Source organism: Oncorhynchus masou, unplaced genomic scaffold (genome assembly GCF_036934945.1).
Source record: "Oncorhynchus masou masou isolate Uvic2021 unplaced genomic scaffold, UVic_Omas_1.1 unplaced_scaffold_931, whole genome shotgun sequence".
In the NCBI taxonomy this organism is placed as follows: domain Eukaryota; kingdom Metazoa; phylum Chordata; class Actinopteri; order Salmoniformes; family Salmonidae; genus Oncorhynchus; species Oncorhynchus masou.
The window spans coordinates 180,031-195,362 of record NW_027015794.1 but is presented as its reverse complement, the minus strand read 5'-3'; the positions used below and the strand labels follow the sequence as shown (position 1 = coordinate 195,362).

Below are 15,332 nucleotides of genomic sequence, written 5' to 3'. Positions count from 1 at the left end.
GCCTTGCTTGGTTAGTGGTGTCTCTGTCGCACACAAGAGCCTTGCTTGGTTAGTGGTGTCTCTGTCGCACACAAGAGCCTTGCTTGGTTAGTGGTGTCTCTGTCGCACACAAGAGCCTTGCTTGGTTAGTGGTGTCTCTGTCGCACACATGTGATTGCAGAGTCTGCTGAACAAATCACAACTGGATTGATGCTAATAGTCATGGTATATTCTGCCAGGTAGGAACAGACTACTTTGTAGTTAACATTTAATTGACAAGGTTTGTGGGAAAGCTTTTTCATCAACCAGAAGATGGTTGTCATTAGCATCATCGCTAACAGCTACACATAGTGGATCATTAGCATCATCGCTAACAGCTACACATAGTGGATCATTAGCATCATCGCTAACAGCTACACATAGTGGATCATTAGCATCATCGCTAACAGCTACACATAGTGGTAGACTGCACTCAGACAGGGGCATTTCCTGGCTGTTTAATCTTCAAAAGGTTGAAGGGAAATACAAATCACTGAGGCAAATTTAACGATGATTTTCAGGCAGAGAGTTCAGAATAACTATAACAATAAATGAATACAAATTATACCAGGGCACTTTAGAGACTGGGAGGGTAAAGGGGCATGTGCTCTACACAGGTAGAGACATATCTGTCCATGTTCCCTTTTGTAAAGTGGGCACTGCTTCATGTGGTAACACCAACACTCACATAAATATCCCATATGCCGCTGGGTGAGAAGTTTTCATTGATTTTGGCCACCATTATGTGAGGTGTTATTATGTGTTTTTATTTATTTATTCCAAACTGCGTTTCCCACTCCGGTCAGCAGATGGCGATATGAGTATTTCAGGTGATGCTTCTTGCGTGACGTACAATCTAGTGGACGGAACTGGAGGCTTCTTCAACAGCGACAAAGGCTTCTTATTCAACCAACGTGGTGGTTTTGCTAGCGAACATTAAACCGAAACATTGAAGCGTTTAAGACAAATCTTGTGTATATTACTCTTAGTGTTTTAAATACAATTCTGTGTACATATCTACTCGTTCATTGAAACGTAGATTGCTTGTTAAATTAACTAATGTGGTAAATTGATATTGCACTAGGCTAATCGCCCGGAACATGAGCTCACTAAACTCGACGGAGAAAGAAGCTCTGGTGAACGGAGAGGAAGAAGCTTTCAGGATGAAAAGGGAGGAAGAGGAGTCTATCATATTGAAAGAAGAGGATGATATTACAGTGAAAGAGGAAGATGGGAAAGAGGTTGTGGAAGAGGAGGAGGTAGAAGCTTTCAGAATCAAAAAGGAGGAAGATGCCGTAATTTTGAAAGAAGAGGAAGAACCTTTTGGAGTAAAAGAGGAAGAGGAGGCTATCTCAATTAAAGTGGAGGAGGAAGACGTTTTGGGAGTGAAAAAGGATGAGGCTGAAGATTCGAGTAAGACCAGTGAGCACTGACCTAAAAACGGGCACAAAATATGCATTTCTTGAACTAATGTGGGGTTTGAAAGGGGCATTCTAATGAAGTTCTACAATTTAATATGTTGTTCAGTGCTCAATACATTGTTAGAGGTGCTATCCGTCATTGGTACATATATTTTTGTGACTTTTCTATTAGATTTATTGAAATATCCGTGTAGTCCACGTTAAAGTGCACTTCATCTAACAGGCTTTTCAGAATTCAACAATGAGGCATAATTTCTACTTAAATTGTCAAAGGGACGCAGAAGGCACCCTTTTTTTGTGGAAAGACCCAGTTTACATTTGCAACACAAACAATATTTTAGGAAATCACGATGAAAGTTTCCATTATAGGCACTTTTTTATACATATTCATGCCTCTTGTAAGACTCGGATTGCAGTAGATGGTCATAAGTTTACCATCTGTTTGATGTTCTCATTCACACAGGAGAGAGACATGACTATGGTGGATCCTCTGGGGAGCCTCAACAACCCCATGAAGCTGAAGAGGCAGAGAAGAGTCTCTCCAGATCAGAACACCAGATGGTACAGCTTGGTCTGGTCTGGCATACAGCTTGCTCTATCGTGGGCTGGGTTTCTGTAAAGCACTTTATGTCAACAGTGACATCAGCATCCATAATGATATGTGTCTGTGTCTCCTCTTTATGGTTACCAGGACAACGCTAGCCGTTTGGTACAGCTTTTTAAAGTGTATTTATTTTTATTTCACCTTTATTTAACCAGGTCGGCTAGTTGAGAACAAGTTCTCATTTACAACTGCGACCTGGCCAAGATAAAGCATAGCAATGTGACACATACAACAACAGTGTTACACATGGAATAAACAAAACATAGTCAATAATACAGTAGAACAAAAGAAAACAAAAAGTCTATATACAGTGAGTGCAAATGAGGTAAGTTAAGGCATTAAATAGGCCATGGTGGCGAATATAATTACAATATAGCAATTAAACACTGAAATGGTAGATCGGCAGAAGATGAACGTGCAGGTAGAGATACTGGGTTGCAAAGGAGCAAAATAAATAAATACCAGTATGGGGATGAGTTAGGTGGATAGATGGGCTGTTTACAGATAGGCTAAGTACAGGTGCAGTGATCTGTAAACTGCTCTGACAGCTGGTGCTTAAAGCTAGTGAGGGAGATGTGAGTCTCCAGCTTCAGAAATTTTTTCAATTCGTTCCAGTCATTGGCAGCAGAGAACTGGAAGGAAAGACAACCAAAGGAGGGATTGGCTTTGGGGGTGACCAGTGAGATATACCTGCTGGAGCCCGTGCTATGGGTGGGTGCTGCTATGGTGACCAGTGAGCTGTGATAAGACGGGGCTTTACCCAGCAGAGACTTGTAGATAACCTGTAGCCAGTGGATTTGGCGACGAGTATGAAGCGAGGGCCAGCCAGCGAGTATACAGGTCGCAATGGTGGGTAGTGTATGGGGCTTTGGTGACAAAATGGATGGCACTGTGATAGACTGCATCCAGTTTGTTGAGCATTGATGGGGGGCATTCGATGCTAATGCAGAACGCCACAGGATGTTTTTGTGCTGGTCAAGGGCAGACAGGTCTGGTGTGAACCAAGGACTTTATCTATTCCTAGTTCAACATTTTTTGAGAGGGGAATGCTTATTTAAGATGGTGAGGATGGCACTTTCAAAGAATAGCCAGGCATTATCTACTGATGAGATGAGGTCAATGTCATTCCAGGATGCTTAGCAAGCAGTTAGCAAGGGCAAGCAGTTAGCAGACCAGGCAAGTTAGCAGTTAGCAGACCAGGGCCCGGAAGTTTAGCAGTTAGGACCGGGTTAGCAAGCAAGCAGATAGCAGGGGCTAGAAAGTTAGCCTGGGGGGGTGTCGCGATGGGGGTAAGTCTTTTTGCCTCTTCGTGCGGTGACGTTGCTCATCATCAGCTTGCTCTATCAGGGGCTGGATTTCTGTAAGGCACTTTATATGACAACAGTGACATCAGCATCCATAATGATATGTGTCTGTGTCCCCTCTTTATGGTTACCAGGACAACGCTAGCCCTTCCTTCCTCCCGGAGTCCCCGTGGCGTGCCTCTCCCGGTAGCACCTTACTGCTGGGTATGAAGAGGTTGTCTGTGCTGCTGGTGGACTGCAGGAAAACAACGGGGCTGAGTGGAACTGTGAGAGGAGGAGAAGAGAAGAAAGGATCAGATTTGACTCATCAAAGTAAGTGCTGTAATTTAGTTTGAACAAATACAATAGATCTGCCCACTGGTATCTGTTACCAGGACAACCAGCAGAGTTATGTTAGTTGACAGGAAGTTGGACTGGTATCTGTTACCAGGACAACCAGCAGAGTTATGTTAGTTGACAGGAAGTTGGACTGGTATCTGTTACCAGGACAGCAGAGTTCTGTTAGTTGACAGGAAGTTGGACTGGTATCTGTTACCAGGACAACCAGCAGAGTTCTGTTAGTTGACAGGAAGGTGGACTGGTATCTGTTACCATGACAACCAGCAGAGTTCTGTTAGCTGACAGGAAGGTGGACTGGTATCTGTTACCATGACAACCAGCAGAGTTCTGTTAGTTGACAGGAAGGTGGACTGGTATCTGTTACCATGACAACCAGCAGAGTTCTGTTAGCTGACAGGAAGAGAGACTGGTGTATATGGATGTTATGAATATCATAACACTAAAAAATAATTCTGCCAATGAAAAGAGAAACCAATTGACCATATAAAACCTTGATGAAAGTTCACTTTAGAGGGAAAGTTTCAAGAAGACCTGATATAAGGTGCTTGTTTTACAAAAACGTTTCCATAAAACATGATGGATGTTACATTGGTTGTCCCAGTCAGCCCCTATCTTTACAAGACTGTAGAAGAGGCAAACTAAACTCAAGACTTTGGTCATTAATTATCTAATACTGGAGGAAAACTGTGATCAGGCTGCCTACTCAAGAAAAGCTTTGAACTGTAACTGTGCCTGCAACCTGGTTCAGGTTATCAATTAACCTACCAGGGTAGTGACAAACAGGGAGGAATGAAATCATCAACATGGTTTGATCATATCTTTACTAATGCTGCAGAAATGGGTTTTAAAGCAGTATCCAGATCCATCAGATGTAGTGATCACAATATAGTAGCCATGTCTAGGAAAACCACAGTTCCAAAGGCTGGGCCTAATATTGTGTATAGGAGGTCATACATTTTTTTGTAGTGATTCCTATGTTGTTGATGTAAATAATATTTGTTGGTCCGTGGTGTGTAATGATGAGCAACCAGACACTGCCCTTGACACATTTGAAACTGCTTATCCCAGTTACTAATAAGCAGCACCCATTGAGAAAATGACTGTAAAAACTGTTAAATCCACGTGGATTGATGAGGAATTTAAAAATGGTATGATTTAAGAGGAGGCAAAAGAGATGGCTGAGATTGGCAAACCCACTGCAAATTGAGACATCATTTGACTAAACTGAATAAAAAGAAGAAAGTACACCATGAAACAAAGATAAAATACATGAAGAATGATTGTAAAAAGCTTTGGAACACCTTCATTGAAATTTTGGGCAAAAAATCAACAATGACATGTTGTCATGGTGTCTGACCAACGTGGATGGAAAATGATTGAGGATAATAGCGGCCGATATTGCCAGTTCTATTCGCATTATCTTCAATTTAAGCCTACTAGAAAGTGTGTTCCCTCAGACCTGGAGGAAGCTAAAGTCATTCCACTTCCCAAGAATAGTAAAGCTCCCTTTACTGGCTTAAATAGCCAACCAATCCGCCTGTTACCAACCCTTACAATTTTGGAAAAAAATATTTTGTCAAGATACGATGCTATTTTACAGTAAACAAATTGATACTTTCAGCTTATAGGGAAGGACATTCAATAAGCATAGCACTTACAAATGAATGATTGGCTGAGAGAAATTGATGATAAACATATTGTTGGGGCTGTTTTGTTTGACTCAGTGTGGCTTTTGACATTATCGATCGTAGTCTGCTGCTGAAAAAAACATATGGCTTTTACACCCCCTGCTGTATTGTGGATAAAGAGTATTTTTTTTTAAATGTAACCTTTATTTAACTAGGCAAGTCAGTTAAGAGCAAATTCTTTTTTTCAATGACGGCCTAGGACTGCCTTGTTCAGGGACAGAGTTTTACCTTGTCAGCTCAGGGATTCGATCCAGCAATCTCCCGGTTACTAGCCTACCGCTCTAACCGCTAGGCTACCTGCCGCACCAGAGCTACCTGTCTCACAGAACACAGTGTTCTTTAATGGGAGCCTGTACAACAAAATCAAGGTAGAATCAGGAATTCCCCAGGGCAGCTGTTTGGCACCTTCTTTTTTCAATCTTTACCAACAACATGCCAGTGACATTTAAGGAAAGCCAGTGTGTCTATGTATGCGGATGACTCAACACTGTACACGTCAGCTACTACATCGACTGAAATGACTGCAACACTTAACATAGAGCTGCAGTTAGTTTCAGAATGGGTGGCAAGGAACAAGTTAGTCCTAAATATTTCTTATTACCTTAAGTTACATGGCCTACTACGCTAATTCTGTAGCGGTATTGTTAGAGGGGGGTAAATATAAATATTTTGTTGGTGCGCCAGGCAGGTATTAACCCTAGTTGTTAAAGTTAGTTATTACCTATTATAACATTTTTATAAATATTATTAAAACCGAAAAGATGAGAGTAGAATAAATAGAGTAGCGCTTCCAGACACATTCTAAACATTATGGAGTCTTAAAGGAGGACTGTAGCATCTAATGATGAAACATTATGGAGTCTTAAAGGAGGACTGTAGCATCTAATGATGAAACATTATGGAGTCTTAAAGGAGGACTGTAGCATCTAATGATGAAACATTATGGAGTCTTAAAGGAGGACTGTAGCATCTAATGATGAAAACATTATGGAGTCTTAAAGGAGGACTGTAACAGCTAATGATGAAACATTATGGAGTCTTAAAGGAGGACTGTAGCATCTAATGATGAAACATTATGGAGTCTTAAAGGAGGGCTGTAGCATCTAATGATGAAACATTATGGAGTCTTAAAGAAGGCCTGTACCATCTAATGATGAAACATTATGGAGTCTTAAAGGAGGACTGTGCCATCTAATGATGAAACATTATGGAGTCTTAAAGGAGGACCTTGATGAAACATTATGGAGTCTTAAAGTAGCATCTAATGATGAAACATTATGGAGTCTTAAAGGAGGACTGTAGCATCTAATGATGAAACATTATGGAGTCTTAAAGGAGGGCTGTAGCATCTAATGATGAAACATTATGGAGTCTTAAAGGAGGCCTGTGCCATCTAATGATGAAACATTATGGAGTCTTAAAGGAGCCTTGTAGCATCTAATGATGAAACATTATGGAGTCTTAAAGGAGGACTGTAGCATCTAATGATGAAACATTATGGAGTCTTAAAGGAGGGCTGTAGCATCTAATGATGAAACATTATGGAGTCTTAAAGGAGGCCTCCTAAGTCTTAAAGGAAACATCCATAATTGATTCCATACATTGAAACTAGTCCCGTGGATTTTTTCCCTCTCCCCACTCTCTCTCCCAAAATCCAGAAACTCTCCCTGTAGTGCTGTACTGAAACAGCTGCTCTCCCCCTCTCTCCCTGTAGTGCTGTACTGAAACAGCTGCTCTCCCCCTCTCTCCCTGTAGTGCTGTACTGAAACAGCTGCTCTCCCCCTCTCTCTCCCTGTAGTGCTGTACTGAAACAGCTGCTCTCCCCCTCTCTCCCTGTAGTGCTGTACTGAAACAGCTGCTCTCCCTCTCTCTCCCTGTAGTGCTGTACTGAAACAGCTGCTCTCCCTCTCTCTCCCTGTAGTGCTGTACTGAAACAGCTGCTCTCCCTCTCTCTCCCTGCAGTGCTGTACTGAAATAGCTGCTCTCCCCCTCTCTCCCTGTAGTGCTGTACTGAAACAGCTCCTCTCTCTCCCTGTAGTGCTGTACTGAAACAGCTGCTCTCTCCTCTCTCCCTGTAGTGCTGTACTGAAACAGCTGCTCTCCCCCTCTCTCTCCCTGTAGTGCTGTACTGAAACAGCTGCTCTCCCTCTCTCTCCCTGTAGTGCTGTACTGAAACAGCTGCTCTCCCCCTCTCTCCCTGTAGTGCTGTACTGAAATAGCTGCTCTCCCCCTCTCTCCCTGTAGTGCTGAACTGAAACAGCTGCTCTCCCTCTCTCCCTGTAGTGCTGTACTGAAACAGCTGCTCTCCCTCTCTCTCCCTGTAGTGCTGTACTGAATCAGCTGCTCTCCCCCTCTCTCCCTGTAGTGCTGTACTGAAACAGCTGCCACCCCCCTCTCTCCCTGTAGTGCTGTACTGAAACAGCTGCTCTCCCTCCCTGTAGTGCTGTACTGAAACAGCTGCTCTCCCTCTCTCTCCCTGTAGTGCTGTACTGAAACAGCTGCAAAACGTGACTCGTGACGTTGCTGGATGCGGGCCTCGCTCTGCTGCTTTGCCAGTTAATTTGTTATTTTATTACAGCTATGGCCTTTGTCTTTCACCTGGAGTTGTTTATTTATGTCTGAGAATAAAACACTTTTCAACATAAAACATCTACAAAATAACATGAACTTCAACATAAAACATATACAAAATAACATAAACTTCAACATAAAACATAAACTCAGCAAAAAAAAAAATGTACGGATCTTTTTCAGGACCCTTCAAAGATTATTCGTAAAAAAATCCATATAACGTCACAGATCTTCTTCATTGCAAAGAGTTTAAAAACTTTTTCCCATGCTTATTCAATGAACCATAAACAATTAATGAACATGCACCTGTGAAATGGTCGAACCTCTTGGATCAGACCAGACAGGACTGACAAGTTGCGGTTTTGTCTCCAGGGGCGATGGTCAGATTTCGCGTTTATCGTCGAAGGAATGAGCATTACACGGAGGCCTGTACTCTGGAGCGGGATCGAGCTGGAGGGTTCGTCATGGTCTGGTGCGGTGTGTCACAGCATCATCAGACTGAGCTTGTTGTCATTGCAGGCAATCTCAACTCTGTCTGTTACAGGGAAGACATCCTCCTCCCTCATGTGGTGGCCTTCCTGCAGGCTCATCCTGACATGACCCTCCAGCATGACAATGACACCAGCCATTCTGCTCGCTCTGTGTGTGATTTCCTGCAAGACCGGAATGTCAAAGTTCAGCCATGGCTAGCAAAGAGCCCGGATCTCAATCCAATTGAGCACGTCTGGGACCTGTTGGATTGGAGGGTGAGGGCTAGGGCCATTCCCCCCCCCCCCAGAAATGCCTGGGAACTTGCAGGTGCCTTGGTGGAAGAGTGGCGTAACATCTCACAGCAAGTACTGTCAAATCCGGTGCAGTCCATGAGGAGGAGATGCACTGCAGTACTTAATGCAGCTGGTGGCCACAGCAGATTCTGACTGTTACTTTTGTTTTTGATTTGGAAAAGGTCAAGGGGTCTGGAATACTTAACAAATGCAGTGTGTGTGTGGGTCTGTGTATACTGAACCAAAATATAAACAACAATTTCAACGATTTACAGCTCATATAAGTCAGTCATTGTAAATAATTAAATTAGGCCCTAATCTATGGACTTTGCATGACTGGGCAGGGAAGCCCACCCATTGCGTGGCCCAGCCAATCAGAATGAGTTTTTCCCCACAAAAGGGCTTCATTACAAAGAGAAATACAACTCTGGTGGCTGGTCTCAGATGACGTGGAGGTCCTGGGCGTCTTTATATGTCATTATGACATCACGGATGAATTCTAGAATATACCATTTATCCTATATTACATGTATTAATATACATTTATCCTACCCTATATATCCTAGGATGGTCTGTGGTTGTGAGGCAGTTGGATGTACTGCCAAATTCTCTAAAACGACATTGGAGGAGGCTTCTGGAAGAGAATTTAACGTTCAATTATCTGGTAACAGCTCCAGTGGATATTCCTGCAGTCAGCATGCCAATTGCACGCTCCCTCAAAACTTGAGACAATCTGCGGCATTGTGTTGTGTGACAAAACTGCACATTTTAGAGTGGCCTTTTATTATCCCCAGCACAAGGTACACCTGTGTAATAATCAAGCTGTTCAATCAGCTTCTTGATTGGTGGATGGATTATCTTGGCAAAGAATAAATGTTCAATAAATTCTGCAATCTTTTTTTTTCAGCTCATGAAACATCCAACACTTTACATGTTGCGTTTATATTTTTGTTTATTGTAGAAACTATCAGTTTTAGGAACATCTTTCCAAATATTTCACCTTGTTTTTTTTACCCAAAATATGACATCAGCGATAATCAAAATGTTGAAAATTTATGAATGTCTAAATAAGAAATTGGTCCATTTAAACAGCAATGTGTCGAACCCTTTCAACAATGGGGAGACTGATGTGCTTTGTATCTTCAAGGGAAAAAAAAACGTTTTGGACTTCCACTTAAAATTACTTCTTTACTTATTTTATATTTAAGGAAGTGTGTTCAGTCCTGGGCAAAAGTTGAGACACAAATATTAATTTTCACAAAGTCTGCTGCCTCAGTTTGTATGATGGCAATTTGCATATACTCCAGAATGTTATGAAGAGTGTTCAGATGAATTGTAATTAATTGCCAAGTCCCTCTTTGCAAATGAACTGATTCCCCCCCAAAACAAACTGGAAGCTTCAAAAGGAGGGTGTGGCTTGGAATCATTGTTCTTCCTCTGTCACCCATGATTACCTGCAAGGAAACACGTGCCATCATTGTTTCTTTGCACAAAAAGGGCTTCACAGGCAAGGATACTGCTGCCAGTAAGACTGCACCTAAATCAACCATTTATCGGATCATCAAGGACTTCAAGGAGAGCGGTTCAATTGTTATGAAGAAAGCTTCATGACGCCCAAGAAAGTCCAGCAAGCGCCAGGACCGCCTCCTAAAGTTGATTCAGCTGCGGGATCGGGGCACCATCAGTACAGAGCTTGCTCAGGAATGGCAGCAGGCAGGTGTGAGTGCATCTACATGCACAGTGAGGCGAAGACTTTTGTAGGATGGCCTGGTGTCAAGAAGGGCAGCAAATAATAAGCCACCTCTCTCCAGGAAAAATATCAGGAGACTGATATTCTGCAAAAAGTACAAAGATTGGACTGCTGGGGACTGGGGTAACATCATTTTCTCTGATAATCCCCTTTCTCTGATTGTTTGGGGCGTCCTGATAAAAGCTTGTCTGGAGAAGACAAGGTGAGCGCTACCATCAGTCCTGTTTCATGCCAACAGTAAAGCATCCTGAGACCATTCATGTGTGGGGTTGCTTCTCAGCCAAGGGTGTGGGCTCACTCACAATGTTGCCTAAGAACACAGCCATGAATAAAGAATGGTACCAACACATCCTCCGAGAACAACTTCTCCCAACCATCCAGGAACAGTTCGGTGACGAACAATGCCTTTTCCAGCATGATGGAGCACCTTGCCATAAGGCAAAAGTGATAACTTGGTGGCTCAGGGAACAAAACATCAATGTTTTGGGTCCATGGCCAGGAATCTCCCCAGACTTTAATCCCATTGAGAACTTGTGGTCAATCCTCAAGAGGCAGGTGGACAAACAAAAACCCACAAATTCTGACTCCAAGCATTGATTATGCAAGAATGGGCTGCCATTAGTCAGGATGTGGCCCAGAAGTTAATTGACAGCATGCCAGGGTGGACTGTAGAGGTCTTGAAAAAGAAGGTCAACACTGCAAATATTGAATCTTTGCATCAACTTCATGTCATTGTCAATAAAAGCCTTTGAATAAAAGCCTTATGAAATGCTTGTAATTATACTTCATTACATAGTAACATCTGACAAAATTATCTAAAGACACAAAAGCAGCAGACTTTGTGGAAATTAATATTTCTTTCATTCTCAAAATTTTTGTCCACGACTATAGGTCGCATTCTGTATCATACAGCTATGAATGTTCTATATTTAGAACCACCTGCTCGATTGGAATCGTGTGACGTCTGTGTCTTGAGTGTTCTAGAACTGTCTAGTTTTTTGTGTTCTGACAAAAACAGAATTAATAAATAAGTAGTGTAAACATTATCAGTAATTACCAGAAACTCTACAATATTTGTTTTAAAATCACACCAAGATTGTTAACTGGCCTTAGGTTATTGAGGGATCTGATTAGGATTTACCCTCGTAGCAAGACCGTTTTATCATGTGGAGGTTTCATTCAGGTCTCTATTTTAAAAAACACTTTTTCTCTTTGGCAGGTGAAAGACCAGACTCAGAAGAACCAGAGCCAGGGACGTCCAAACCAACAAGACGACACCAGTGCTCCCACTGTGGAAAGAGTTTTAACCTCTTGTGGGAGCTGAAACAACATGAGAGAATACACACAGGGGAGAAGCCTTCCACTGCTCCCAGTGTGGAAAAAGTTTTAGCCATAAAGGAACCCTGAACAAACACGAGAATACACACAGGGGAGAAGCCTTACCACTGCTTCCAGTGTGGAAAGAGTTTTAACCTGTTAGGGTCTCTGAAACGACATGAGAGATTACACACAGGGCAGAAGCCTTACCACTGTTCCCAATGTGGAAAGGGTTGTAACCTCTTATGGGAGCTGAAACAACATGAGAGAACACACACAGGGAGAGCCTTACCACTGCTCGCAGTGTGGAAAGAGTTTTAACCAGAAAGGACACATGAAAGCTCACGAGAGAATACACACAGGGGAGAAGCCTTACCCGCTGCTCCCAGTGTGGAAAGAGTTTTAGCCGGTTAAGGAACCTGAAAGTTCACGAGATAATACACACAGGGGAGAAGCCTTACCAGTGCTCCCAGTGTGGCAAGTGTTTTAACCAGTTAGGGGCCATGACACAACATGAGAGAATACACACGGGGGAGAAGCCTTACCACTGCTCCCAGTGTGGAAAGTGTTTCAACTGGTCAGGGGATCTGAAAAACATGAGAGATTACACACAGGGGAGAAGCTTTACCACTGTTCCCAATGTGGAAAGGGTTGTAACTTATTATGGGATCTGAAACAACATGAGAGAACACACACAGGGGAGAAGCCTTACCACTGCTCACAGTGTGGAAATAGTTTTAAACTGAAAGGACACCTAAAAGCTCACCAGAAAATTCACACGGGGAGAAGCCTTACCACTGCTCAGTGTGGAAAGTGTTTCGGCAGGTCAGGTGATCTGAAGAAACATGAGAGAATACACACAGGGGAGAAGCCTAACCACTCCTCACAGGGTGCAAATCTTTTGCCCATTTAGGAAGCATGAAAGAACACATGAGACTGCACACAGAGGAGAAAAGCTCAGACTGTGGGAAAACATATTGCTCATATTACTCGTAACATATTACACTTAAACGTCATTAGAGAATCTACACAGGAGAGATAAATTCTCTTAGCGTGTATAGTGATATTTCACATCACATTGACTTAACATTCATCAGAGAACATACACAGTGCTCCCGTTGTCTTATATTGTTGACTGATAATGTGTTTACCTGTTTTTACCATATGAAATTGCTTCTTCCAATTATTACCTGTACCTGTTAAGAAACTGACTGTTGGAACTGTTAAGGCTCCATGGATTGATGAGGAATTTAAAAATGTATGTTTGAAAGAGATGGGGGAAAAGGAGTGGCTAGTACGTCTGGCTGCACATCTGATTGGCTGAGAAATGATGTGACCAAACTCAACAAAAAGAAGAAGAAACTTTATTATGAAGCCAAGATCAATGATATAAAGAATGATGGGAAGGAAACAGTGAGCAATTATATTCATGCATAAAAAAAATAAATGAAAGAAAAGCAGTTGCAAGTTTGAATATTGTAAATTTATTGTGGGAGAGGTGGGAAAATTGTTATCGATCAATAATGACAAACCTCTTGGGATTGACAACAGATGGAAAGCTACTGAGGACGGTAGCTGACTCTATAGCCACTCCTATCTGTCGTATTTTTAATATGAGCCTCGAGGAAAGTCTTTGTTCTCAGGCCTGGAGGGAAGCCAAATTAATCCGCTACCCAAGAGTGGTAAAGCGGCCTTTACTGGTTCTAACAGCAGACCAATAAGCTTGCTGCCAGCTCTTAGCAACCTGTTGGAAAAAATTGCAAATACAATGCTATTTCTCTGTAAACAAATTAACAACAGACTTTCAGCATGATTATAGAGAAGGGCACTCAACATGTACTGCACTAACATGATGATTGATGATTGGTTGAGAGAAATTGAAAACAAGAAGATTGTGGGAGCTCTATTGTTAGATTTCAGTGCAGCCTTTGATATTATTGACCATAACCTGTTGTTTAAGAATGTTTGTGCTATGGCTTTTAATGGAAGCTTCTCTAATGTCAAACATATAAAGTGTGATGTACCGCAGGGAAGCTCTCTAGGCCCTCTACTCTTTTCTATTTTTACCAATGACCTGCCACTGGCATTAAACAAACCATATAAGCACCAGCAACCACAGCAAATGAAGCCACTGAAACCTTTAACAAAGACTTGCAGTCTGTTTTGCAATGCGTGGCCAGTAATAAACTGGTCCTGAACATCTCTAAAACTAAGAGCATTGCATTTGGTACAAATCATTCCTTAAGTTCTAGACCTCAGCTGAATCTGGTAATGAATTGTGTGGCTGTTGAACAAGTTGAGGAGACTAAATTACTTTGCGTTACCTTAGATGGTAAACGGTCATGGTCAAAACATATAGATTCAATGGTTGTAAAGCTGGGGAGAGGTCTAGCCATAATAAAGAGATGCTCTGCTTTTTTGACACCACACTCCAATAAGCAAGTTCTGCAGGCTCTAGTTTTGTCTAATCTGTGGTCCAGTGCTGCAAGGAAACACCTAGTTAAGCTGCAGCTGGCCCAGAACAGAGCGCCATGTTTTGCTCTTTATTGTAACCAGAGGGCTGATATAAATACTATACTGCCAGTCTCTCTTGGCTAAGAGTTGAGGAGAGACTGACTGCATCACTTCTTTTTAATAAGAAACATGAATGTGTTGAAAATCCTAAATTGTTTGCATAGTCTGTAAGGGAATTCTGCCCTATGTGCACAGAAGAGACCACAGGAAAACTTATTTGATCAGAGGTTAGTTTGTTTAATAAGTATTGCAACCCGGAGTTTACACTTACAGCAATTTGCAAGCAAGACACTCAGTTCAAAAGATGGTGTTTTCCCTTTTTATCCCCTACTGAGGATCACCCCGCCCAGGCTGATGTCCCTTAACTTTAATACCATATAATCTCATAATTAATAGTTGCTAATACAACGATGTTTCTGCTAGGCGAGTTTAGTTTATTGCGTTATTGGCAGTTAGTTTCCCCAATCACTCTTCCCCTTATTGCTATCATGTAAGACTGGAAGTAAGACTGGAACATAGTATCAACAGGAACTCTTAGTTCCCTTTATCCATCTGTTACCTAAAATATAGTTTCAACACACAGACATCTGACTTTGTACAGTTGACCTTTTCATGCACTTGCAAGGTGTCTACCACTGATTCTTTATCTCAAGCTAAAGCAAAACATGAATCATTGTACATTTGTCATCACAGGTGTTTCTATAATGTACAGATATCATCAAAGTTCTTACAAGTAAATTACACACATCTCTGACACACACACTTATCCCACCAGACATGCCACCAGGGGTCTTTTCACAGTCCCCAAGTTTCCAGAACAAATTCAAGAAAGCGTACAGTATTATATAGGGCCCTTATTGCATGAAACTTCCTTCCATCTCATGTTGCTCAAATAAACAGCAAACCTGGTTTCCAAAAACAGATCAAGCAACGCCTCTCCCCTATTTGACCTATATAGTTTGTGTGTATGAATTGATATGTAGGTGTCATAACGTTGGCCTGGGGGGTAGGTTTATGACAGTCATAAATACCTCTTCCCCCT

General features: G+C 42.0%; 1 protein-coding gene across 1 annotated transcript; it reads left to right on the top strand.

The window, feature by feature from the left end:
* Positions 1-916: 916 nt before the first annotated feature.
* LOC135538217 (zinc finger protein interacting with ribonucleoprotein K-like) lies at positions 917-11,866 on the top strand. Its single transcript, XM_064964182.1, has 4 exons — positions 917-1,440; positions 1,903-2,000; positions 3,482-3,659; positions 11,679-11,866. Exons 1-4 carry the CDS (start codon positions 1,119-1,121, stop codon positions 11,864-11,866), a joined length of 786 nt encoding a protein of 261 aa, XP_064820254.1. The 5' UTR covers positions 917-1,118.
* Positions 11,867-15,332: the final 3,466 nt, after the last annotated feature.